Genomic DNA, 25,255 nt, shown 5'->3' with positions numbered 1-25,255 from the left:
ATGGTCAGTGCTCAACATTACGTGCGGCAATTGCTAAGCATCAAAATATGGTAGGGTCAACGACAGGGTGGGTGTATTGGCACTAAGAATAGCATGTACTGTAACCAGTTCGCCGGTTACTCGAGATAACGAAGCTTCGTTGACGCAGGAGGCTTCGACGTCGGAGGGAAGGTAAAATGTGGGTCAACTGTCTTTTGCAAAACAATCCGGCGAAATCTAAGGCGGGAACCACTTATTTGTATTTTTCAACGCCCTAAATAAATCTAAGATGTCATCATTTTAATAAAAAATGTTGAATTGGACTTAAAAATATAATAGAATATCTCTATATTTTAAATTCATGTTAATGAGATTATTTAAATAAAGATTTAAATAAGGATTGGTAATCACTTTTAGATTTTTGCAGCAGATACAAATAAAATCATTTTTATATTAACCTAAGTTATGTAACTTAAATTATATTAACTTATTAAGTCCTGCAAATAGGTCAATAGTAGTTGACTCATTGTAATAAGATAATTAAGTCTACTTCTATCTCTACACGTCGGACAAAGTCTAGTCAGTACGATAAACAGCTAATTATATAACAACATTCAGTTAACCGCAGAATAGCGAACTTTCTGCAATTAGTATCCGTCCTGCATATTGTTTCCATTCGATTGTCTTCGCAAACAATTTCCAAAACCGATCTTGTCGCGCCGATTCTCGATCGTGCATGATGATCAAGTGTTTCAGACCGGTGATCGTCTACTGATCGATTTTTATTTTCCGAGGAACGTTATCAACGAGCTTCGGTCGGCGACACCAAAAAGTCCGTGGTTTCGAATTCACGACGTTCAATTACTTACTCAATGGATCGCCAATTATGTTACACACGATCGAGCATGCGGAATCTCTCGAGGTCATTACATTACTCCACAAATGCGTTAATGTTTCAACGCCGACGCTGTTGACGCGGCGATCTAAACTAGTCCCAGATTAATGTGGACACAGTGAAGGAGCTCGTGGTCTTAAATTTATTTCCATCTACTCGATCGATATTTACGTATATGATTGTGTGTTAACTCTATATTATTTTCAATCAAAGGGAACATCTGTCAATCACTGATAAAAGCGTGCGATGCGTACGTCATTCGTGAATTAGTATCGCTTTAGCATTTAATAACTTAGACGTGTAATATCTTTGAATATGAAAATTTCAAGACAGCAAGCAAGATTTTACTTTTTCCATTTAAAAAACTGCCATTGACTATTTATAATCTTATAAATATTATATTGCGATGCCTTTACAAAACTTATTTGTTTTTATCATACGCAAGAGTTAGCGCATATCTATAGTAAATTCTACGTAATTAAATTTTTTATCCTTCGACGAAAGGTTTCAAAGTTAATGATCACCGAGAATTAGGCCTCTACGAACCATAAACCAGCTGAAGCGCCATTAACGCATCATCTGTCAAAATTAAGATAACCAACGTCTATGATCTCGTTACCTTTATCGTCAAAATGGATTATATTGCATCTATCATCAGCCGCGATATCGCATTTATAGACTGCGCCTCCTCGGTAGACGCCAATTTGTGTAGTTTCAGCCTCTGGTGCGCCCACGATTGCCCTGAAAGAAAAATAAGTAACACGTTATCAGCGAAATCGAATACCAACGAAAGCATCGCGCTACAGCTTCAATTTAGGCTTCGTTATAGGCTTGTTTGTTTCGAGACGACAATTTGCAATTGCGAATTGTCTTGTAAAGGCAATCGCGTTCAAGATTGATTTCATCGATATTATCACTTGTATCGATTTAAACAGCTCTCCATAACGGATGCAGTGCGACCGAGATTTGAGGTCAGTGGTCGTGGGTTATTTTGAGCAATGGCGCAAGATCTAGCAGCAAGGTCCGACTAATGGATGAACGATGAATCGTATTCAATGAACAGCTTTTGCTGTCAGAATCTCAGATACAGCTGCCAAAGTCTATTGAGATGTCAAGAACTGCCAATTATGCGTTCTGAACTAGGCAATATTCTACTCGAGAAGAGTCATCAAAACGCTCGCGTGATCGTACTATTTGCTTCTCAATAATTTTCTTTCCTCTCTTACTGAGAAAGCATTACAATCTGACTTATTCCTGACCCCGCAATCTCATATCACTAATAGGCTTCTTTTCGATGCTTCGTTCGTTATATCGATCCGTTTTAAGTCTTCTCTCTTATCTGCCTTACTCTCTCTTTTTTTTCATTATCTTTCCATTACCTATATCAACTTATTATTCGCTCGCAAGAATGAGAATTAATTTCTTTTGTCATGTAACCTTTTCGCAAGATACGTTATCTAATTGATTGGAATGACCGCCGTTGTTTCAAACAAATCGTAATGCATTTTCAAGCGGCGATAAAATGTCGATAAGAAATTAATCGTGAATGGTAGCTATAAAATGGCAGGCAGGCACTATAATTCTAAGTCGTTTTCGGAGGAAAGCATTGCGACGCGTCATAATTACTCTGAGAGACCTCTTTCACGCGAAAATGGCTTTATTAACGCAACTTTTATTACGCATAATTAATCTTAACGGCAACGCCCTGGGCGTCAAATAATGCGATTAAGTGCGGGCCGACGCGAGAAAAAAACTGCGGCGAAATAACGAAGGTTATTCTCCCCCCGACACCTTCAATTATACGTTAACGATCGCCGCTTTGCGTGCCAAATTGGCCATTACCGTTATTGAACGGAAGACGCCTTTTTTGACGCGAGCGCGCCTCTCCCTATGGATTCAGCGGTATCCCCGATATTAGAATAATTGGAACCAGGTATTTCGAAGTCTAATTTATTATCCGCATAATATAATTTATTGTCCCATGCCGATTCAAGGGCCACAATCTGGTGTAACGCGGCTCAAAGAGACGAGAATAAAGGAGCATGATGTGACCGCGGGCATTATCAGCGCACCCAGACAATATGAAAATGGGGGATGGCGTAAGACAATCGATCGTATAATTATCTCTGCAGGGTGTGTCGACCACGAATCCCAAAAAGAGCATTCCAGTATTACCCTGACCTATCGGTTAGGTAATTAATTTTACTAGCGTTGGAAAATATCAAACTTACGCATATGGGCTAATGTGTGTCTGTCTATGATTTTTACTCTAACGGCTAATCTTTTCCTTCATCAAACGATAATTCTTCGTTCTTGCGAGTCCGATTTTTGCTATTATCTAAAGACCGAGTTCAAAGCTATTTCCGAGCTATTTCAAAGAAAAGAACTTGAAGATCCAAGGAAAACTGTTTCGAATGGGATGAATAAGCAACTTATCGAAGATAATTTTCGATAAGTTAAAATCCTCCCCGCGCGTAAAAGCCTTCCTAACAAATAATTCAAATGCGAAAACCTTTTCCGGATATTGCTATGTTTACTTCATGACAAATGATGTGACAAATGATGTGGCTTCTATCATCTAGCATCGTTAGCTGATTCCGGAATATCAGCTCGACAGGGAAAAGGATAAAAGCTTTCTTTCCTCCAGACGGAAATTATCTCGTCGATATATACCTATGCGATATGACGAGATCACAGTGACATACTTTGTGTTAACTTTCTGAGATCGTAACATTATGTTGCAAGTACACGGAGAAAATTTTGTTAAAATTTACCCCGAAAATATAATAGTTGTGGTACAATACGATATTTTAAAGATTTTTACCATGCACTTTAGTAAAATTAATCAAACTAAAGAAAATTTATATATTTTAATTTTATAATAATATCAAAAAGGGATTTAGTTTGATAAAAATCTCTTAACCGACACACATCCATCTATACCATTTACTTAGTATCTAAATAAAATTCTACAGACTAAATATTGCTAAACCTATTTCTAAATCTACATTAATTTATATTATATTTATTCTTTATGTTGCGCATTAAGATTAAATATACGAGTAATTGCATGTATATATATTATAAATTATACGTGAATAATTAATCAAATTGAATTCAAGAGAGATTACACCATTAGAATGGCGTGTAATATATTCTTCAAATCATAGAACGATGACGAAGCAATCGTCTTCAAAAGAGTCGAATGGATAATTATCTGCTCGCACAATTTAACTCTGATCCACTGACCCAGTTTTGGGTAACGCTGCTAATTTAAAGCCTATTAACATCGAGACGTGCTTAATAAACGATAACCGATAACTTCGGCCATTGTTCTTCGTCTAATCATTCTAATCTGCCTCGGGAAATTCAATCGGTAATGATTACACCATCCTATATCGCGCGCAATTAGTGTTATTAAGGCTCGACCTATGGCCGCACTTGAATAAGCTTTGATGATCAATCATAATTTAAACGACGTTTAAGCTATATCACAACTTAATGTTTGTATAATAAGATCTTCCAAGTTACTCGGGTGTTGCATACGCAATTATTCAAGTGTATTATTATTTATTATCGACGGAAATCTCGGTGCGAAACAGATTCCAGTATTGTAGGTCTCCATCATAAAACCACATGGAAATATCATTGCCTATGTAGCAACCTTGGCATACATCGGCTTCTGGGTTGCATGATTGGTGCAGTGTGCGTAGGTAAGCGCCACACATACATGTGGAAAGAGAAGAGCCAATTATGTCGCTTATGTAAGCGATTCATAAGCGTATGCTTGACGTGCTGTCGAAGTTGCATGCCACAATATCGATAACGGTAAGCTAGCGGAATTTACAAACGGCTACATAAAAAATTTTTAGATTGACAGATTCACTTAAGAATCAAAGATAAAAGGCAGTTCCTACCATAATTATCGTAACACGTGTGTCATCATAATTAATAAACGAAATAATCGAAATGGGTTCTCCTTCGCGAGACGTAGCCGAGATAATACAAACGTTAAATTGAATGAGTTTGCGGTCAAAGTAAGATTGAAGTAATAATTAGAGGCGGTAAATAATGACCGTGCGCGAAGAAATGAAATGACCACAAAACTCGTTTCTATAATACATTGTGCAAGAACAAAAAGAGTGCCATAATTGCTAGAAGAAGAACATCACAGATTGTCTGGCGCGCGCGCGCACAGGCAATTTTTTTAAACACCATAAATTAAAAACATACAAATACAGGTGCTTAAAACGTCATTACTAAAAGATAACTCTCAACTTTATCTATTCATTCGATCGCGTAATGCGATTATCATTTTCTATATATTTATCAAGTTGAATTACTATTGTAAAACTTTTTACATAATCAGTCAGTAATTTAAATAAAATTTACTTATATTTACAGTGATATTCTCTTTCTCAGATTAACATAATGCATCATCATTATTGTAATGTCATTATCACAAAATTCAGAGAGTGAAACTCAGTACGCATTTAAACAAAAAACTTTGACGCGCGATGGATGGAGGCTCGCGCTACTTCAACGACGAACAACGTGGGCTGAACCTGACGAGGTTTCAAGCTCTCGCCTACACTCTACTTTTTTGCATTCGTGAGGAACTACGGCCACCAATATGTGACGCATGCATGTGAACGGGAATGCAGGGGCGAACCGGTCCCGCAGGATACGTAGTGATACGTAGTCGTTGGCTGGCGTCGCCGGGGATTCTCGCGAGCGCTATTCGGGAATATCGATGGAGTACCTATGTATGTGGGCTTCGAGTTAAGCGAATCGTGCGAATAGGTGCGATCAGTGGGCGTTCGAGATGACAGCTGTCGTCCGAATCAGGTTACACGAACAACCTGACTGTCGAAGAGAAAGTCCCAGAACCCATTGGCTCTTAATGTCATTTTGATGTCAGTCTTTTATCTAGCAGTCTTTTTCGTGCACGGAAATATGCTAATATATGTATGGTTCGCTCTATGGACTTGATGCAACCTATTTTAAACTTCTCAGAAACTACTTTATTTTTTCTTGAAAGATATTTTTTTTTGACAAGGAAATGTTATTAAGAATCGAAGGAAAATAGAATGAAATGAATCTAATAACATACTTATGATGATTAAATTTGATAATGCATCGTTTATAAAAAATGTGGCTATATTATTACGGTAAAATCTAATATGGTAAGACTATAGCTTTTACGATCAACCCATGCGAGATCACCAGCGTCGAAAATAGTCTCGCAGCTGCAACCGACTCGTTATATGCACCTGCGGTCTCTCAGTGTTTATCGTCACGCAAATATTTTTTAGCGGCAAGAATTCGACGAGTTGGCGATTTTCAAGGCCTCGGCCGTAAAACGGCGAACGTCTATTCAAGCTTATACGAGCGAGCTATTTAATAAAATCGATCGTGCGAGAGTACAAAACGCTGTCTTCAGCGCAGTTTTAGTTTCCTGAGTGATCGATGCGATGACAACAACTCTAGAAATATCTGCGCACTTCGTATGCAAATTCTATTTACGATCCATTATAACAACTGTTGTTTCGCGGAAGTATTAACTGACTATTAATACAGATGTGTAATTGAAGTTTAAGAATCGTTATATATTAAGTTATTATTTCTTTCTTATGTAGCCCGTTACGTTTTAGTTGACGTCAAATGCACAATCGCGCAAACAGATCAAATAAAAAATCGTACCATGAGTCAACTCGATACTCTCCGTATCGTGCGCAATGTTTTCCGAGACGCAGCACGTGCTACATGTTGCATCGGCTACTTTGCATAAGCTTCCTGGCGAACATCGAAATCTGCATAGGCCGCGCATGGCGGTTCCTTTAAGCTCTCGTCCATTCGCGCATGAATTAGAGAGTGACTTAGTCGTCGTTGTTGTCAGGTGTAACTCGAGCCTCGCGGCGGTTGAATATCGGCGATCCTTGTCCGCACTCCGCACAATCGCAGCGTCGCGCGTGTTGTATTGACTTATATTACAACGGCCAGGACACGCGCGCGTACGTGCGCATTCGTAATTCCGTATTTGGCAAAATCGGGACGGCTCCATCCGACGTGGCGCGCCGTACTTGGCGAATTGCTCAATGTCGCCGTCCCTTCCATGGCTTTCACGTGAGATCTCGCGCTTTGATCTCCGTAGGCCGTAGAGAGTATCTTTCTCTCTTTCTCTCCTTCTCTGGCTTTGTGTTCTCCACGAGAGGACGAATACACGCATGCACGTACGTCGTGCGTTTTAAAAGTACCGATACACCACCGAAGATCGGTATCGTCATGTCGCTCTGTTCGTAACGTTATTGTTCGCTAGAGACAGTTATCTTTTCCGAAAGCTCGTAGATCTGTGTACGTCTCGCGTGAATCTTCTTAACCCTTTACCCGCATAAATTTCTTTTCACGCGCAAAAATGTTTTTCTACGTACCGCGATGACAGATGAATTATTTATAGAAATGCGTACAGAGAGACATATACGAGTGATAAATGAATTATTTATAATTTGTAGATAAATCAGCGTACAATTGACAGAAATTTCAGAAAGATTGACTTAATTTATTGTTGCATAAATAACGTAAATAATCAAATTAATGATATAAACTGATTAATAAATAGTATAATTGATTTATGTAACAATCGCTTTTTCTTTAAATAGTTAAAACTGTTCTTTCTGTTCATTCTGTCAATACTGATTTGAATGAAACAACGTTTTTTTCATGTGGCCACGTGCTATTACATAGTATATTACGTCGCACCGAACGTGCGTTTGACTGGCTTTAACTTCCGTTACAACTATTACAACCAAATGGAGACTCGTGTACAGGCATAAAGAATGACGATTGTAATGCAACCTCGGGTTTTGAGCCGGAAATCACGCAACACTTAAGATCCTTTGCTCTCTCCACAAAAGAAAGCGTATCTTAAACATCACTAAAAAATATACACACAGCTCGTTTCCATAAAACAGATTATGATATGCAGATTATGATTATCGGAATCATTAACATTTTTCAGTATTAATTTCTCTCCTACACATATGTTAAAATTTTATTATATTTCATATAAATTTAAAGAATTCATTAATTGTAATAATTACATATTTTTTTAAAAGCCGCGAATAGAACTGATGAGAAGATCATAGGAAGGAATTAAAACATTGCCGACATCAAGTACATAATATCTCTTCCTGTGAGCGAATCGAATCACTAACAAGTGCCAAGCAAGTCGTATGAGAAACGGAAACGAAGGGGTACTGAAATGAGCTACACTGTCATGAACAGAATGATAATTTTAAATTTCTGTAGTATACGATTGATAGAAACGTAACTTGATGGTAACAAAAAACATGTTCGAAGAAAGTCTGTTACCATAAAGCTAACTAAAATTGGAAACAATCATTTAAAATACAACCAATCATAAAATTAAAAAATCACGATGGCAAGCAAAGAAAAAAAATTAAATTATCGTTTCAATTTTTATTTAATTATTTTAATTTCTTCTTCTTTTGTTCTTTTTTGTATTTTATTTTAGCATCGAAAATCTGACTTTCGGATTAAAGCCGATTAAAGCATGGGGTTCAGCGAACCCGCGCGCGGTTTAGCTTCTCCGACAAAGTATATGTTAATGAGCCAGAGCGTGCTAGGAAATTTAAACCAGGCGGAATACGCCTTTCGTACGATATGCACATGCAGCGCGCCATGTTATTGCTGAGGACAATAAAAATCAGCATAGCTCGCAGTATCCGATCAGCGTGAAATTTCACTCTGCTCTGCGCAATACGCATTCCTACGTTGCGAGTATTTGTTAATCATGTGTATGTTTAATTAAGCTTTTCTGAAATATTTTTTAGATCTCTATCTTCTGCTCATTATAATTTTCCACTTCATTAAACGAGTTTAAGCTACAAATCTGCGTCAATAACTTATTGAATTCTCGAAATAACATTTATAAGTTAAATTTTACATTGGTTAAATCAAAAGAGATATGGCTAGAATTTGAAAAAATGTAATAGATACTTAAAGATATTATTTCGGAAGAAAATTGATAAATACGAGATACATCGTGATAAAATAAAAAAATCTTAATTATAAATTTATTTCTGTATTTGAGAAAAATTCTTTGAATCTCGATTGCGTAAAGGTCTTTAAAGACGTCGTACGTAACGTGCGTTGAGGATACGCACGATCAGTCGATGACGTAACGCGAACGGAGGCGTATATATCGATGTCGAGCCGGCGCTACTTTATAAGGAGCACCTCCTCACTAACACCATTCGGTCCTCGCTGTGGGCAAACCTGTAATCATCATTCAAAGCGAAATCGCGTGTGTGCGTGAGCCGCGTAATGGTACCGCAATTCCGCGGTAATGTAATCTACGATCACGGCCGATCGTGACGGTTTCGCTCTCGGCGTCGCGAATTTGTCACTTTAGTCTCACGATAAACATCATGTTTTATCTCGTCTACGTGCCTTCCTTTAAAGGAAAAAAAATTTGCTTGCTATGTATCTTGTTCGTAAATAAACGCCTGTAAGACATTCTTTTAAGACACGCTCGTTTTACGGTGCAAAATTGTCTATATAAAATGTACAACCAAAAATTATAAGACCTCTTATTTCTGTAATCTCGAATATAATAATTATTAATTTTTTTGTCATTTCAACTCGTTTGATAAAGATATTTCTCTTTCAAATTTAAAATATCATTAAATAAAGTTAAACAATATCACGCTCTCTCTCTCTCTCACACCGAACAGAACAGAAAAGTCCATATGTTTTTTCTCACGACAACAAAGTCAGATCAATCTTGATTACGAACTATTATCGCGCAGAGTAAATGTCCGTAATTTGCATTTATCGTCACTTAAAGCAACTCTTGTATCAAGTGCTCAATGAATTAAATATAATTCGTCCATTTACTCTGTTTAACTCTTGCATTCCCATACTGTAGTCATATGACTACGTATTACGAATCATAAAATAAAATATTATTGCAATTTAAGAAACTAATATAAGAAACTAATATACATTCATATATATTCTCATATCTATGAATATACATATTTTAGTTCTTATATAAAAACATATACATATATCTGTACTGAACTAATATACACATATTCTTCCTATATGAAAATATTTGTGAATATGTATTAATTCTTTATAATCTTATTAGATAACTGTAAAGACTTTCTTTTGAAATATTTTAGACGAGTTTTATCACACAAAAGAAAAAAAGGTTTTCGTTATGTATGATAACTTTATAATACAAATTACTATATATAGTTGCAATAAAAATAATATGTAAAAATAATACGTAAAAGTCCTTGAATATTTTCAAAATGTCAGAATGTTTTTATGAATTGCTTAATTATCACGTAATATGCACAAAAATATAAACAAATTTTTTTGTAATTATTAAACAATTTGAGAATAAAAGGGTTAATTGATACTAAAGCAGTATTCGATTGCCGAATTTTTTGTTTTTTTCAGATAACAAAAGCAACGATGGCCATAAACCGACCGTGCAAATGGCAAATCTTGTGAAATATAAGAAAGGTTCCTTGTTTAGTCACACTTGAGCATGTACAAAATGCCAATTCGTGTCTTGCATTCTCATTATCGAGCAGCTGTGCTCACTCATTTTCCAATGTTATCAAGATTCGTGTTTCAAATTCCGCCATGCAATATTTACGAATCACATTTAAGAGTCTTATTACTTAATACGCAAAATATCAGACGATTAAAAAACAAATCAGATAACTTTGTCAGATCACATTTTGTGATCGGCGGATCAATTACAAAACGACTGAGGAGAATTAAGATCAAGCTTTAATCTCATTCATTAGCACGTAGTTGATCATCGTTTCTCAGGTCGCGATACACTGACCTATTTCTAACCGAAGCGACACTACTGTTAATACAATTGCGGTTATGTAACTACACCATGTTACCGAGATTGCCAGGTCGTTTATCTGGTTTGTCGAGTGCTCAGTCGACGGAATACAAATCGCATGTAAATTAATCTTTCAGAAGAATAATTAGTCGAGAATTATAATATGACATTTACGCAATCAGTATCAAATATCGATAAATTATTAATTTTTGTATTGATTGTTTTCATCAATCAATTAGATAAAATAATTGAAGAATAAATTTCTAGCAGTATCAAGAAGTATCAAAAAGATTTTACAACCTTAATTGAAAAATTTTATAAAAAATACTACCTATTTAAACTATATGGTACTTTTCGAATGAAAATTAAGCTCCAAAAGATAAGAAAGTTGTCAAAAGAACTATAAATCTTCCTTTGAAATGAGACTTGTACCTAAATTGTTTTTCCGTCGACTAGACCGCGACGAATTTCCTTCATGAACTTCGGTGGAAGAGGAAACATATGTCAAATGCAGTTACAAGGAACAATGCAGTTTCGGCTGTTTTGAGGGAGTGACACGTTGATGTACCATGACCATATGGCGAGCAGAACTGACCGCGTCTGCTGTGTAATGTGTGTCCGCATTTATCCTCTTGAGAAGAAAACTACCGATGGTTATATAAAGTTTTTAAAAGAAACGACATATTTTTCGTTTTTGGAAATATTAAATATTCGTTGTTTCATACTATTGTTACACGGAGAATTTGCATTCTAGTTAATTGCTGCAGGATGTAATTAACGAAATTACTTAAAGTAATTTAATCATTGGTTGTAATATTTAATATATATTTAATAGATTTCACAATCGGATTTGGCAACTTGATTAGTGACTCAGCTCTAAAGGACTGAAAATAAATTTTGGGAATTTTGTATTTGATTGTTGAGAAGGACTCCAAAAAGAATTTAAACATTCAATCATCACTGACATCATGAATTTTCAATAAACTAGTAAAAATTCTTTACACTATAACTTACATATTGTAAATCGCGCTGTAGATACTCTCATTTGCCTTATTTTATTCATATTGTTGTTTTTAATTTTGAGAATTCATATTAAATTTATACTTTTGAAGATGTAATTGACATTCGATCGGAAAGTTTGACTATTTTAATTCTTGTATTTGTTAGAAAATGGAAATGGGAATTTTAATAATAACATATTTCTTCATCTCAAACGTAGAAAAAAAAAAAGAAAACATGAAAACATTTCTTCGCAGTACTTTCTCAAAGTTTCCTACTACCGTAACGTATGTTAATTAAATGAATACTTCGATATACAAGACGAAGAGCAAAGTGATTTACTTAAAATTAAAATATCGTTCCCCCTATTTGTGTGCAATAACTTTATCTCTTTCGGATAATGAGAGATTTGATGTTTACGATCGTTTGAAGATTACCTCGTAAACTACATCATTTTGAGTGAGAAAGATTGCATACTCATGTCGCATAATCACATATCCATTACGTTAATCGTGAGTTATTATACGTGACACATTCGCAAGTGTAGTCATTCTTGTGATTTGCGACTGAATCATGAATCACTCTCTCTTAGCGTAACGTAACACCGACATATCGTACCGACCATCCAATTGGAATTACCTACCACCAACGACCAGATATCGCCTTACGAAAGACACCCCATACTATCCGTGAAACTATATTCAAGTCGAGGGGTTACGAATTTAATTTAATGCGTTACGGCGAAATGATCCTCGCGTGCCATCGCGATATAACCGTATCCCGTACGCATGCATGCGTACGTTGCGCGCGTGCAGGTAGGTAAAGGTAACAGGCCTCGAGGCTGCCGGCTCTCGTCTGCATAATGACATGGTCTGAGCTTTGGGCACGTGCCTCACGCGATCATCATTATCTTCTGCTTCTTTTCCTCTCCTTGGTCTCTCTCTTTCCTTTACGTTCTTGAGTCCGCACGCTCTCCGCCCGTCCCAATTTTTAGAGATAAAAAAGAATTGAACGAACTCGCGGCCGCATCGTGCGAATCCTCGCCTTTCATTGTAATATTGTAGTTCTCGAAGGAATGAGACGACCGCAAGCAACAATAGTTATCGAGATTATAAAAGCTCTCATGAAAATCATTTCCCGAACAATTTTGTTTACTTTTCTAATGGAATTAAAACAAGTGATAAAGAAAATGTTGATATAAAATTTATATTTTCAAAGTTTTTTGATAGCCATTATGGGATATTGAAGAACGATCATTCTCATCCATCGTCAATTTGCATCTATATCGATGTTTGACGTTTATTGCAGATTAATAATCAGTTCTAAGGTGTGGTAGGTACGCGTTGATAGGCGTCGGATAAAACAAGGTGAACCGTATAGATGATGAATAAGAAAAAACGATGAACGACGGTAAAAATTAAAATATATAATCTGTTTTTCCTATGTTATATATATAATATTTAAATTTTTTATGATAAAAATGATAGGGATATGCAATACGCGAAACATTTGCCATCAACAAAACGTTATGTGACTAAAATAATAAAAAAAAAAATATATATATACGTTATATGACTACCATCCTAATATTACTTCTTCGAGAATCTATATAGTTAACAACGTATAAATTAATTTAATGTTGCACTGAAAAAAATCTGATAACTACCAAATGTTGAGTGAAATCATTTCAATCAAATATTCGGTTCATATAACTAAAAATAATATTATTTTTCTAAATATTTAGTAAGTATTACCAAACATAATAATATAAAACTATCTAGTAATAATTATTAAAACACAATAAGTAAAATAAATAATTATTAAATATTTAGAGAAAAGTAATATTATTTTATCAACCGAACATTTAATTAAAATTATTTTATTTAACATTTAGCTTAATATTATTTTCAGACTCTTTTCAGTGCGGAAAGCCGACAACACTTTACGTAATATTGCTGTTTTTTTTATGCACTTTCGTCGTTTTGCGTTTTTACGATAACGATAATTCGCGCGTTCCATAATTCATCCAGAGATAGTGAGATCGACGATCGTTCTGTAAACCGCCGCCTTAAAATCTCCATTTACGCGACTCAACAACCAAAGATGTTTGCACAATCACGTGCATCACAGTACTTCGTTGTGCCACAAACAGCAAACTTTCGCGGCGAGTTATAGCTACAAGTGTACAGTGTATAATCGTGCATTTGATAAGATATAACGCGAATAAATTAATCGAAAAGAATGTGAAAAAACATGACGATCGTGCGACGCTCAGTTCGATTGGTCTCTACTTTCATTTCTCCAAGCCGGAAGCGACGAGGAAATTGAATCCTCATTTCCTCCTCTGTCTCGACACGCGTCGTAAGCACCGCACTTTTTATGCGAACGAACGTAACGCCATGCGCGAACAACGCGCGTTGAATGAACCGGCCTGTGACGTGCATACGAGGGATTGGAAGTCAACATTGAGAAAGGAGAACGTTGATTGCTGTTATTGCAATCGTAGAAAATTATATGTAATAATATGAAAGACAATACTCATGTGTATATCACTGCGTTGATAAAAGTGATCTCAAAGTCATCTCAAAATTAGTAACTTTTTAGTAGAGCGTTTTTTAAATTCATGAACTGAAACGTTTTAATTAGAATAGTAAATATACATAATTCAATTTTCTTTCCAAATATTTTTTCAATTATGTATACAATTATACGTATACAATTATACGTATTCTTTAAAACAATAACTGAATTTAGTAGAAAAAGCAGTTTTGTACTGTTGTAAAATTCTTTAACATAATTAATTTATATATTTAAATCTAGTGAGAAACTAAGGGCAAGACCAATCATGTTAAAGAATTTTACAATAGTTGCAAAGTTGCTTTTTCTGCTGAATACATCCTCATGAATTTTCAAAATTCAAACACTGCAATTCCAATGCTAATTTTGTACTTGCATTAATTATTCTATCAATGTGGCGATATATCTCATTGACTATCTTCTCTCAGAGGTCATTAGGAAAAATGTTCTCTCTCTCTCTCTCTCTCTCTCTCTCTCTCTCTCTCTCTCTCTAATATTTCCTCTTTAATATCATAATATCTAATGTACTTTCGATTTTGACAATATCTAACATTCTTATACATAATTCAACATCATCTTACGCTGAAATAAAGCTTGCTGCGATTCGCCATTAACCATGCTGTGTGCTTATCACGTGGAAGCGGCCAATGATAAGAAGACTGTGCTTCCCGGAATATCAGTGCGAAACGTTTTGCATGATAAAAGCTTACAAAGGAAAGTCAATTTCTCTCTCCAAAGAAATGGTCCAGCAATATCTTCGTTATATGTTTTGACGTGTGTCAATTAGCGATTTCAATCATCAAACCGAACAATGGCATCGGGTAGCATTAATTCCGTTATGTCGTTCTGAATAGCGATTATCGGCATGTTTACTTTGCTCACGCGAGAGGTTGTCATGAAATCATTTACATTTCAACGTCATCGCTGATATGCACTTGCGATGCCTTTAGCAGTAAGGTCGATCGGCGATCACATATCGAGATATTTCAAGAATAGCAGTGAACAAAGCATTTCGTTTGAACACTAACGTGTTCTTCTTTAAGTTCTTGGAGATCAATTGTTAACTTCGTTTATGTTGCATAATATATCCTTAAAAATCATAATATTTAAAAAGTGTATATGTAAAACTAAAAGAGAGAGAGAGTTTCTCTCGAAGTCTGCGGGAAAAAGTAATTTAAGTATTTAAAAAGGCCAACATATTTTATTTGCTGTTTTCATTGCTTATCGCGTATACGAGGTTAATAATTTTGATTCTTGTGTTCGCCTACGAAAATTGTCTTTTACTGGCAGTTGTCTTTTAATGCATCAGTTAAATAAACAATTATCTTGTATTCTCTAAAAGCATCGCAATATATTTTTCGTTCTGTAAATAACAATCTGTTTTATTAATTTATTAAAATGTTATTTTTCATTTGAATTCTTATCAAATTCTAAACAAGTATACACATTTTACGCAAGTTTACTCAGGAAATGCAATTGATTAGACCTACTTGTGAGTTAATCATATACAATTAATTTATAACAATCATGCAACCTTGTTGTATAATAATAATAATTGGAGTAACCTTCTACCCGAGGCGTTAATTTGATTGGTAATAAGCGATGCTGGAAACGGCGGCCGATATCGCCATTCCTGACATTTTGCCTTGAACACTCACGACGACTCTCGCTTATCGACATTCGCTCCACCGTGACTTCGCGTCGTGAAATAATTTCTATATTTAGTACACGACTCGGCAGGTTTCCGCGTATACGATCGGCAAATTCGGGAAATAGACGAGTCATCGATACGCCCGGGAGACGTCGAGCGTGACTCGATCTTCCCATTTGTTCCTCTTTACACGCGATCGTGACTGAATTCGCCTCTTAAAGACACGATCGTCGATGCGATCGCGCAATGAATCACGCAATACGTGTTCTGCTACACGCTGACATTTATACACCTTACTCTCGGTGGGCTTCCTCGTGATTGTCTTCGAAATGCATCATGCCCTGAGCAAAATTGCGCAAGCATATTAAATTTAAGCGCCGATAAATCAACAAACGATTTCGAGAGCTTCCTTCATCTCCGAAGAGCGTGAAGAATTAACGAGCGCGTATAAAATTATTATACGCTCAACTGATTGTGATAAAAGGGATTAGCTGATTTTTACGCAGATCGCACACGGTGTTTGTATCGGAGTTTCAATTTCCTGCAAGATTTACACAGCAGCGCCGCGCTGTATGTTCGCACTATACGCGCGGCGAGCGCGATTGTAATCGCATTACATTTTTTTTATGAATGGTATGGTAAACGAGACCGGGATTATACATGAATATATGTACGACCCGGATAGATATATGGAAGAGATTACCGTCGCCGGTGGTAATGGCACATTGTGCGTACTTTAGAGCGCTCGTAGATATTAGCTGGCATCGGATGCGAGATGCACGCTGCTCTCAATCATATGCATGAGACCGCAACGGGAGGCCGGGGATCTCAATTCAGTTCTCCCCCCTCCGAAACAAGATTCCCTCAGAGTTCGCGCTTACTTCTTCGCCCGTATATCACGTACCTCTCAGATATCGTCGCTAACATCGGCGATTGAAGGAAGCAACAAATTTTAAAATTCGTCCGGATATTGTTGAAGCGAAACACGTTCGTTCGGGTCCGCGGTCAAGTCATTGAGAAAACCCATGGAAAAGACGTCACGTAGGGGATCGTAATAGATCGAACGCGCAGATTACAAAGATATTAATCGGAGCGGCACGGGTGACGAACAGCCTACACGCAGTCGCATCGGTGACCTGAGAGACGTTCTGCATCGTAAAGTGTCTCATAGACGAATCGATCTTACTTCATCAGCTCGTCACACCTAGGCCGCAGTCCGATTCACACTCACGATACTTAATAAATCATTTCAAACAATCTTTGTTGTTTATTAAATGTTAAACAAGAACAAATAACGAGCGTTGTAAACATAAATCGAACCGCGGTCCTAGATTCACGTAGGGAAGACCAGTATTTGAAAACATATTGTATTATACATTAGAGTATACTAATTATTTTATATTATTTATTTCAGTTAAAAAATTATATAACTGAGCAGCCAATATTAAAAGTCTCATTATTGCTAAGAAATAATTAGTGCACTAGGAAAAGAATCTGATTGCATTAATGGGAATTCTGGCTAAAAATAGACAAATCAGAATTTTCTAGTTGAATCTAATGTATAATAATTCTAGTTGAGATGCCAGAATTCTGATTGACGTAATCAGAATCTTCTAGTTCGTTAATTTTCAACCATAAATTTTCCTCAATGTATGTCCTGAAGTGTAAAATGTTTCTAGGTACTATATTGAAGAAAAATTTTAAATCTTAATACATATTTTTTTAATAGTACTGACTAAACAGTTATTCATAATAAATAAATGCTTACTCAATAAAAAATAAATCGTTAAATATACGGTTCTTGTGCCAAATATGTATAAATTAATATGTTTATATTTAGTAAATGTTAAATAGTTAGTAGATACTATTTAAATAAATATTTATTAAAATTTATTTATTAAATTTTATTTTTTTCAGTCTCCCAAGCGTCTAGTTTCTAGACTTTACGAAAAAACGTGAGAAGAAAGAGAAGAATCCATGATTTTCTTCTGTACGAACGATGCGAATGGATAAACGGGAATAAGATTCAAATTCGTCTCGATCCAATTATGTGGCTCACTCGCGCTCCGTTTCTGCAAAGTGTATACAAGAGAGACGCGTCCGTAATTTTAGATCTCGAGTTAAAAACTCGCGATATCGGGTGACCGTGCGCGACGGAAATCGATCGCGCCGAACGATCGAGAGAGGTGGGCATACAAAACAAACGCCGCGCGGGTCACATGTTCTATTCCGGGAATTGATGGTAATTGGGCGCTTTAATCCCTGTGAACGGTGGAATTAACGAGCGCGCGAACGCGAACGCTCATAAAGCTCGCACCAAGCTGGCCTAAATATAAGCGCCTACGAGAGAAATCTCCCAGGTCTCGTATGTAATCCGGACTTCCTGCGCGGCTTTCCTCGCGCCAACGTTTCCCCTCCTTGTTGCAAACGTGACGCGCTGTCATCGTTTCATCATTTGTTAAGTAACATTTTGATATAAATACTTTCCTTATCCCCCTCAGAAACAGTAACGATTCTTTAGGTATATCTGCGTAAGAATGAGTAAGATTACTGCAGCGGAAGTAGACTGAATAAAATATACTAGCTGAGTTTTTAATCAGGGAATATAATCTAAAACCTGGATATACACGGTTATTCTTTTAAGAGTACATGTATTTTTTTTGAGTCGTAAAACTTCTGGTTATTAACTAAAATTTTATATTTATAAAATTATCTATTAATGAGAATTGTCAATAAAAATATAAATTATAGTCCAGAAATTTTATTAAATACCTACATATAATGCATAAAAAAATTATATTCCCTCCTTTCATCCCTGGATCATCATGTTTTTTTAAAAAATATACATAAGTATACATATGCATTCTTTTCTTGTGATTCAGATATGGCAATCTTACCTGAACACATATCATAGAACTGTTTGGAATGAATTTTGATTTTCGATCGAAATTATCTCGTTTTTTTTTCCCTAAAAATACTATATAGAAATCTAAAGAATTATAACTGAACAATAGATTCCAATCGGAATCTATTTCGAACAATTGTATAATACGTACGCTTTAGAATGATTTTTATACCTCAGCAGCAGAAAGATAAAGATCATTGTTAATTTTTTATAGTGATTGAAAATCCGTACCCGTATTTTCTCTTTATTTTCTTTTTTTAGAAAATATTAAGTATAAACCTATAATTTCAAATACTGATAAATTGTAAAACAATTAATAACATACAATACGTAGTTAATTATTTCATTTACAAAAAATAACCCAGATAATTATTATTATAAAAGAAAAATTAGGTTTAATGGATTCTCTCATTTCTGGATTAATAGCGTTAGATTTGGAAATTTTTTTCTATCACTAGGGATATGCTGTGGGAATATAAGCGTGCCCATTTCACGGTTGATCGCTAATCGGTCGCAAACAGCCGCAAGCCGGTCTCGGGGATGCAACGTTCCATTGTGTCGCCATTGGCACTGACGTCGATTTTCCCGTGAATATAACGATGCGGGCGGCGCTATTAGCCGCGTTTCCCCATTTCGCCGATATTATTTATAATCGTCGCCGACTGACGACGTGCGGGAGCCGGAGCAGAAACGTTTATTCGTGGCCCGTCGCGAGCGTGAGTCACGAAATTCGAGAACGAGCACGTTCACCGTTTACGGTTCACGGTTCACCGTTCGCGCACCAGATTGCGACGAGAAGAGAATCGTAGCGTGTCTCCAGGGGTTGCAACCGTCCCTGCAAACAGTGCAAACGCCCCCGGAGCGTACTTATCGACGATGGACGAAGGATTATCGCAGGTTATTAAAGCTCAAGATGAAACACGAGATGGAAATCCTCATTCTGCCGGGTGATATCTTGAACGGGAGGTCAGAGCGCCGTTCTGACTTGCAATGCACACGACTGACGACATTTATTTCATAACAAGAAATGTAAAAGCATCGAAACGCTACTATCGTAAGACTCTCGTTAAAGTAACCCGAAAAAATTTCAATATCTTTTATTCGCAAGTAAATATGTATAATAATCACGAAACTAATAGGAAATATTGTATGTTTGAAATTAACTGAGCGACTCATCTTGAATTTTATATCGTCACGTTGATAAAATCATTTATGGTAACATTTTAACTTTCCCAAAAGATATACGCATTTCGCAAGGAATGTTTAGTCACAAAACTAATTATCAAAACAGTGCAGCATTATATCGATGATTTCGTCATGTTATCCAGATGTTAAAAATTATGTGCGCGTGCATTACGCCACTGGTAGTTTCATTAGTTATCCAAATATTGTATAAATATAAATTATCAGTGCCGCATGTGTACATAAAACCAAAATTTTTAGTATCTGGGAAATATTGGAAGAAATCGTTGATGTAATGGCACATTTGTCCGAACGATTAGTTTTATGACGTTATTTACGAGAAGCGTAAATTTTTGGAAACGATAAGACCGCAAATAATTTTTATCAACGTAATGCTGCAGGTAAAATTCAAGACGCGAGTCACATGATAATTTAAAACGTCCAACATTTCCTATTTCACGAGTGAGTCAATCGTATATGTAATCAAACGATGAGTCAAACATCTGGCTAACAAGTTAAAAATTTACCTATTTAAGGAAAGCGTTCGTCTAAAATTCTATTCTATTGCATCAGTTCCATCTATACAACATTTACTTATGTGAAAATTTTGTGTCTCTCTCAAAAAATAAATAAAAAATAAAGCTAATTATAACTTCAGTCATTTTCCAATTGCGTTATAGCGTCAATTTCTCCATATCGCTTTACGTATTGTCGTATGGCATAGTTTTGCATAATTTTAATATTGAATATTTAAATTTCAATGAGGGGGGGGGACATTCCGAGATATATGATTACTTAACGATTATTTAGTAATGATTGTTTATACAGTGTACAAGCAGAGATATGGCGATACAACAGTGCTCTTTTTTTCAAAATATTCCGTGTGTCATCGAATTACGCTTTTTCCAAAGTAACGAGTAAAGATTCGCTCCGTGACGCAATAATAATCTACAGTATCCTATTTTATAATTGGAATTTTAATCTTTATTATTATTTATATTTTCAGATTTTGCTTATCACGATATCGTATATTTAATGATGAAAATTCAAAATAGCTAATTGATTTAATATTAGACGACATTATCATTTCATCCCGGATGCTTTCCAGCAAGAGACATAGATGACACAGTGTAACATACTGAATTATTATGTCTTTCTTGTTTACTAACATTAAACAAAGATAAAATAATGACCGTGTTACGCTGTGTCTCTCGGTGGAAAGCACCCTACTCGTTTCTTAAAAATTTCATCAAGATGAAGAAAAAAAGAAGCCTCACCATCCGCGGGCATATCTGTCACGATACGTTGACACGGCAAACCCAAACATGGACCTCTCCTCCAAGCGATACACCGCATAATGTTTCGTCTCGATGTTGAAGCCGTCGACGACGTGCCAGGTTGGTGAACCGACGATCGCGAGCCCGACGAGGAGACTCGTCCAGAGAAGCCCCGTCGACCACATCCTGTCCGCTGGTCTGGCGTGTCACTGGCCGCACTACGAGCACTCTGTCACTGTGTCGAGTCACTTTCATATATGAGAACCGATCGCGCGAAAGACGAAAATACGAAAGAAATTAATAATAATAAGCAAAGAGCGGCACAACACGACACGACGTGGTATCGAACTAGGAGACCGTCTTGTTTTGAATTAACGTCAACTGCGCACGATTATGCGGTGAGTTAGCCGGTAGCAGCTGCACCACCAGCCGACGACATGTGTCTTCCACGAGGCGCGAAGCCCTCGAGAGACCGACGACGAGGGAGGGTAAGGAGGAAGGGAGGGAGAAAGAGAGCCGGAGAAGTCTGCTTGACGGACGCCCGCGGACAGACTGAGCTGAGTCGAGCACCACTCTTTCGGGTATAGTCTTCGCTTACTCGAGTCTCGACGGCCGAAGAGACTCCCACCCACGGCGCGGTGCTGCCCGCTGATCTTAGCCGACGTGCGTCGCGACGTCGCCGTCGCTGTCGCGTCGTTCGCGATATAAGCGTCGACGCGCTACTTATTATACCAACCACAAACCGATTTTTCGTATTACGACGGTCGTATCACGATTATGGCGATTGAAAAAAAAAAAGAAATTATGTAATCTTGCTTAAGACAATCAATACATCGCGATTTAGAGTAGAATTCTATCGCCGTGCACTTTGCATAATGAACGTAAATGTATTAAACGTTAACGTATCAGATTAATTAAAACATCACTCATATCCGTAAATGAAAAGTACATTAAATTTCAATACACTTAACTTTTAATAATGTCTCCCCGAACACAGCAGTGTAGGTTGCTCCGATCTGTTCAAAATCGAATGTTCTTGGAATGTATGCTACATTTTGATTGGTACTACCATTTTAAGGACTTATGTGTGTGAACCAATGAAAAGATAGCGTCGAGTTTTTCAGGCTCGGTCAGACTCGGTATTCTAGGGATATTATAATTTCTAGGGTCTCTAACTACACAAACGAACGCAACGCGCCAAACGTATAATTTCATAACTAAAATCCACGCATGATTTAACCTAACTTAAACTAACGACAATTTCTAATTAAAGTTAGGACTTTATAGCGAGATTCGAAATCCATCTCCTTGTCTTCTTCTTGCTCCTGCAAGTAATCTTGATATGGGATAAATTCCCATATCCATGGAATTTACGTGAATTATTATTATAAACGAAAGTTTTCTAGGTCTAGGAGAGATCTGTGTTTTCGTGTAGTTAACTGAGTGAACAATGGAATGTGAAGGAACGGACGTTGAATCACGTCCGTCGATAACATCATGTAAAACTTTAAATAAAAATGATGAAACGGAAGAAAACAATGCAGAAAGCGTAGCTGATGAGACCAATCCAGCCCAATCAAATGTATTCGTAATGACTGAAGACTCTTGCAATTTGTTGAATAAGGAAACTTGTTTGGAATCTAATAAAATGCCGAATGAAACTGACTTCCTCACCTCTTCACAATCACATGTAAGTTTGAGACAGATACAGACAAGCATACTTTACTTACAAATTAATAAAGTTTCTTTATTTATGTGATAAATCATTTGCTATGTTACTTAAGCAAATTGCTAAATAATGATTCTTCAAATTATAGGTAACGTGTGATACCTTACCGAAACAAATAGTAAATCTTGCAATAACGAAACAAACGAGAAATAATGAAACTGCAAATGTCACAGAGCCAAGAAATGTAAATTTAGAAGATGCTAGCTCAACAGATTCTCCTTGCGTCTATAATTACAACTGGTCAAGAGCACCGAAGATATTATGTGTAGCTACTAAGGAATATCAGTCCACAGATATGCATGAAAATTTTACGAAAGGTTGTCAATGGTCTCCAGATGGAACATGCTTACTTGTACCATCGGAAGACTTCAAGATACGCCTTTATGAACTTCCTAGAGAATTGTACTCTGGCCAAGTTCCATCTGGTTTTATACAGACCGACTTTACATCTGCTTTGACCATTAAAGAAGGTGGTCTCATATATGACACTTGCTGGTATCCCTTTATGAATTCATGGGAACCTGCAACATGTTGTTTTCTTAGTACCAGTAGAGAGAGTCCTGTTCATTTATGGGATGCATTTACAGGAGAATTACGTGCAACATACCGAGCTTATAATCAGTTAGTAATAGCAACATTTGCTTGAATTTTCAATGCAACTTTGTGAGAGTACGTAAAAAAAGGAAAAAATTATCCTTTTTTTTTAGAGTTGACGAAGTAGAAGCATCTATTAGTGTCCAATTTGTGGATTCAGGAAGGGAAATATGGTGTGGTTTCAAGAACGCTGTAAGAACTTTCGATACAGATCATCCCGGACGTCAAACAAGCGATATTCACTTTAAACACGATTTTCCAAATATGACCGGATTGGTTTCATGTATCCGTGAAAATCCAATCATGCCAGGCTTAGTTGCTTTCGGTTCATATTCTAAATGTATTGGTATGTATCTGTGATAAGATTTAGTTAAATATATAGAATTTTTAACATTATTGGGTCAATTCCAAGCACAATGATAAGACTTGTAACTTGTTCTCATAAAACTTATGACTAGTATTCTAATTTTATGCGTACATATCGTAAGACGTACGATTGTTAGTAAATATCTATGATTTCTCTCTTGTAAATCTTATGGCTAGTAAGAAGCTGTCTGTAAAGATATTGTATAAAGGTACATAGACACTTAAAAGTTCTTATAAATCTTACGAGAATATGTTATGAGCCTTATGATTCTTAGAATTTAGACATATTATGTCTTCTAAAAAAAAACAATTTTTCTTTTTTGTATACTTGAAGGTTTGTATAAGGATGGGCCATTATGCATCTTTAAAACTGAAAGTGGTGTAACACAAATTGAATTTAGTTCTTGTGGAATGAAGTTGTTCTCCGTTGTTCGGAAAAATAGTGAATTTCTATGTTGGGACCTTCGTAATCCTGGGAATATTCTTTATTCTCTTGAAGGAAGGCAATCGGACACTAATCAAAGAATACAGTTTGCTGTTACACCTAACAATAAACAAATAATCTCTGGTCAGTTTAGAAAATGTAAAATGATAAATAGCATAATGTAATATACCTCATTAATGTTACATATTCCATAGGTGGTGTTGATGGAAATATCATTGTATGGGAATTACCAGAAATTACAAATTATGATGAAGAGAATTTGAATCCAAAATATAAAATAAGACTATCCAAAGACTGTATAAATGGAGTAAGCTTACACGCAAATTTACCTATAATAGCAACCAGTTCTGGACAGAGACAATATGGCAAGCATATTAAAAGTAAACATAGGGACAACAGCGTGAGATTATGGTGGGCTTCTTGAGATAATACAGCTTTAGATAATGTTTTACTTATACATGGATAATTTCGCATTGAATAAAACAAAAACAAAACCAAATGTTTCAGATGATGTGTAGCTCGTGTGATAGTAATTGATACGTTTACACAGCTCGATTTACGAAGTTATAACATCGATGTTATGAAACTGGCCAATCATAGTTGTTCCATTCTCCAGAAGAATAGTTATGATTGGCCAGTTTCATAACATTGATGTCATAACATCGACGTAAATCGAGCCGTGTAAATGTAGTAATTGATAAATAACTCGCAGTTATTATATCATGTTCGGCCCTCATTCCATGTATGGTCTGAGATGTTAC

At 36.2% G+C, this 25,255-nt stretch overlaps 2 protein-coding genes across 4 annotated transcripts in view; one reads left to right on the top strand and one right to left on the bottom strand.

The window, feature by feature from the left end:
• Positions 1-21,963, bottom strand: part of if (integrin subunit alpha inflated) — a 68,422-nt gene extending 46,459 nt beyond the window's left edge. For all 3 annotated transcript variants that reach the window (XM_018456320.1, XM_018456321.1, XM_018456322.1), the window contains exons 1-2: positions 21,361-21,963; positions 1,494-1,615 (exon numbers count right to left, since the gene is read on the bottom strand). In XM_018456320.1, the coding sequence (XP_018311822.1) occupies positions 1,494-1,615; positions 21,361-21,545 (307 nt within the window). In that variant the 5' untranslated portion in view covers positions 21,546-21,963. The remainder of the gene's footprint in view (positions 1-1,493; positions 1,616-21,360) is intronic.
• A 659-nt stretch (positions 21,964-22,622) lies between these two features.
• On the top strand, positions 22,623-25,133 carry WDR79 (Telomerase Cajal body protein 1 homolog). The gene is made up of 5 exons (XM_018456275.1): positions 22,623-23,050; positions 23,178-23,710; positions 23,797-24,029; positions 24,384-24,617; positions 24,689-25,133. Exons 1-5 carry the CDS (start codon positions 22,811-22,813, stop codon positions 24,916-24,918), a joined length of 1,470 nt encoding a protein of 489 aa, XP_018311777.1. The 5' UTR covers positions 22,623-22,810; the 3' UTR covers positions 24,919-25,133.
• The last annotated feature ends 122 nt before the right edge of the window (positions 25,134-25,255 follow it).

This window comes from Mycetomoellerius zeteki, unplaced genomic scaffold (assembly GCF_001594055.1).
Source record: "Mycetomoellerius zeteki isolate Tzet28-1 unplaced genomic scaffold, Tzet1.0 scaffold565, whole genome shotgun sequence".
Classification (NCBI taxonomy): Eukaryota; Metazoa; Arthropoda; class Insecta; order Hymenoptera; family Formicidae; genus Mycetomoellerius; species Mycetomoellerius zeteki.
The sequence above is the reverse complement of the archived record's forward strand: the minus strand, read 5'-3'. Positions and strand labels throughout refer to the sequence as shown.